Here is a 2,910-nt window from a genome sequence, read left to right as displayed (position 1 = left end):
TCCAGAATTTTATTTTTGAATGTATTACTTTATTTAATTTTCACAACAATACTATAAAGTAGGGTCATAATGGTCCTAATTCTGCAGATGGAAATACGAGCTTCAGGTGAGTTAGGTTAGAGTTACCCCCAGGCAGTGAACAGTAGGGCTCATATCTACCTCAGCTCTGACCGTAGTGCTCCAAGCACAGTGCTCTGTCTTCCTCTCAGAGCTGCCTGCTGGTGGTACAGCCCTGCTGCTCCGGTTATCTCATCACATACACTCTGCCCGTACTTTCAGTTACTTCTCTGAAACATCCAATACTGAGCTCAGACCGATGAAGGCAAAGAGTAATCAGGAACGGAGGTAAACTCAATTTGATTTAAACACAATAAAGGCCATTATTTCGGAAGCCACTCCATGTGGGTTCAGAGATTGCCTTGGGTCCAAAGCATGCCTTGTTAATTAACACTAGTTTAAAAATAAACAAGATTACTCAACCTCTTATGCATTATAATTTAAATGAAGGCAATATCATATCAAGATATGACATCCTTGAAAGGATATAATCAATGTATATTTAGAGTCAGACATGACTTGGTGACTGAACAACAACAAAAAAGGTGTCTAGAGAAGTTCCTGACAGAGGAGCAACATGCAGGGATAGGATCTTACTAGGCTTGGAAAGAGTGAATTGGCAGATGTATTTATTCTGGACTAGTTATTTATCAAGTTAACCTTCTTTTTTAAAGGCTTTATTTTACATTTGTAGTTTTGGCTGTGCTGGGTCTTCATCGCGGCAGGGGCTTTGCTGTGGTTGTGGAGAGCAGGGCTTACCCTCTAGCTGGGGTCCGCGAGCTTCTTGCTGTGATGGCAGGGCTTGTGAGCACAGGCCACAGGGTGCTCAGGCTGCAGAGCGGCCGCCGGGCCCCGTGGTGAGGCTCCTGGGCCGCAGGGCACAGGCTCAGCGGTTGTGGTGCGTGGGCTCAGCTGCCTGCCTCGTGTGGGATCCGCCTGCATCAGGGATAGAACCCGCGTCTCCTGCATTGGCGGGTGGACTCTTTACCACTGAGCCGCCAGGGAAGCCCCTATCAAGTTAATTTTCTATATCTCAGCTTACAAACTCATACACTTTAAAATTGAAGAGATTATCTGTGAAGACCCTTTAGATTCAACAGCATGTAAATCTCTATGTAATGAATGGACTAAGTCTTGTTGACAAGTGCATCTTTATCTGGAGTACACTGAAATACAAGCTATCACTGTAATAAAGGAATGCTGTAGTGAAATATTGTATGTACAGTTTTCAAGTTAAGTTTCTTTGTGCATCACTGATTCTGTTTTCTCATCGCCACAGAGCACTTTGTAGTTCTCTTCACGATGAAGAACACGACAGTAGTGACACAGTTCTTTCTCCTAGGACTAACCAGTGACCCAGAACTACAAGTTCCCCTCTTTATAATGTTCACCCTCATCTACCTCGCCACTCTGATTGGGAACTTGGGGATCATTACATTGATTCTGCTGGACCCGCGTCTCCACACGCCCATGTACTTTTTCCTCAGTAACCTGTCTCTGGTGGATGTTTGTTACTCTTCAGCTGTCACTCCCACAGTCCTGGCTGGATTCATTCCAGGAGACAAGATCATCTCCTACAATGCGTGTGCGGCTCAGATGTTCTTTTTCGCAGCCTTTGCCACTGTGGAAAATTACCTGTTGGCCTCAATGGCTTATGATCGCTATGCAGATGTGTGCAAACCGCTACATTACACCACCACCATGACAAGAAGTGTGTGCGCTGGTCTGGCGACAGGCTCCTATGTCTGTGGATTCCTGAATGCCTCCATCCACACTGGAGACACATTCAGTCTCTCTTTCTGTATGTTCAATGTGGTCCATCACTTTTTCTGTGATGTTCCAGCCGTCATGATTCTCTCTTGTTCTGACAGACATGTTAGTGAACTGGTTCTAGTTTATGTAGTGGGCTTCAATGTCTTTTTTGCTCTCCTGGTTATCTTGATATCCTATATATTCATATTTATCACCATCCTAAAGATGCCCTCATCCACAGGGTACCAGAAGGCCTTGTCCACCTGTGCCTCCCACTTCACCGCTGTATCCATCTTCCATGGAACGATTATCTTCATGTACTTACAGCCTGGCTCCAGTCATTCCATGGACGTGGGCAAAACGGCCTCTGTGTTCTATGCTGTGATCGTTCCATTGCTGAACCCTCTGGTCTACAGCCTGAGGAACAAGGAGGTAAAGAGTGCATTTATGAAGGTGCTTGTAGAGGCAAAATTGTCTCTAGGATTCTGATTTCAACACTGTAAAATGATATCCTGACCAATGAAAGGTCTCTTGTCTTGAAAAAAAAAAAAAAGAAGAAGAAATACTATGTCCAGAAATATAATACCCGAACAAGAATGACTAAGATGTCTTGTGGTTGACTAGTTTAAAACCTTATTAAGGACATTGGTTTATTCATTTATCCTGCATGCTTTTTTAACTAAAATATTTACTTCATGTATTAGAATATACATATGTGTGTAATAGATTTCTATTTCTTTGGTTAAATGCTAAATTGTTAATTTAGCATTTAATTTAAATGTTAAATTTGAAAATAAAATGTTATACTATTGAATACAAGTATATGATTTGGGGGATCACAAGAGATATCAAGAGATTTATCAAGAGATAAATAAAGCATTTTAAATACATTAATATTTCTGTCTTGACTGAGTCATTTGACAGAACCAACATGCTCATTTTTATGATTTTCAAAGGATAATGTAGCCAGAGTGTAAGAAAAGTGGGGAAAATGAAAAGTATTTAAAACCTAAGAGTTTTTTGACATATTTATTTATTTATTTGACTTAGTTGTGGGTCTTAGTTGCAGCAGACTGGATCTTTGGTTGTGGTGCATGGGAT

At 41.6% G+C, this 2,910-nt stretch overlaps 1 protein-coding gene across 1 annotated transcript; it reads left to right on the top strand.

The window, feature by feature from the left end:
* Nucleotides 1-1,356: 1,356 nt before the first annotated feature.
* On the top strand, nucleotides 1,357-2,298 carry LOC122677634 (olfactory receptor 5B3-like). The gene has a single exon (XM_043877861.1). The coding sequence runs from the start codon at nucleotides 1,360-1,362 to the stop codon at nucleotides 2,296-2,298; it is 939 nt and encodes a 312-aa protein (XP_043733796.1). The 5' UTR covers nucleotides 1,357-1,359.
* The last annotated feature ends 612 nt before the right edge of the window (nucleotides 2,299-2,910 follow it).

This window comes from Cervus elaphus, chromosome 1, assembly GCF_910594005.1.
Source record: "Cervus elaphus chromosome 1, mCerEla1.1, whole genome shotgun sequence".
NCBI lineage: Eukaryota > Metazoa > Chordata > Mammalia > Artiodactyla > Cervidae > Cervus > Cervus elaphus.
Note: the sequence above shows the minus strand (reverse complement) of the source record. Positions and strands in the feature narration are given on the sequence as shown.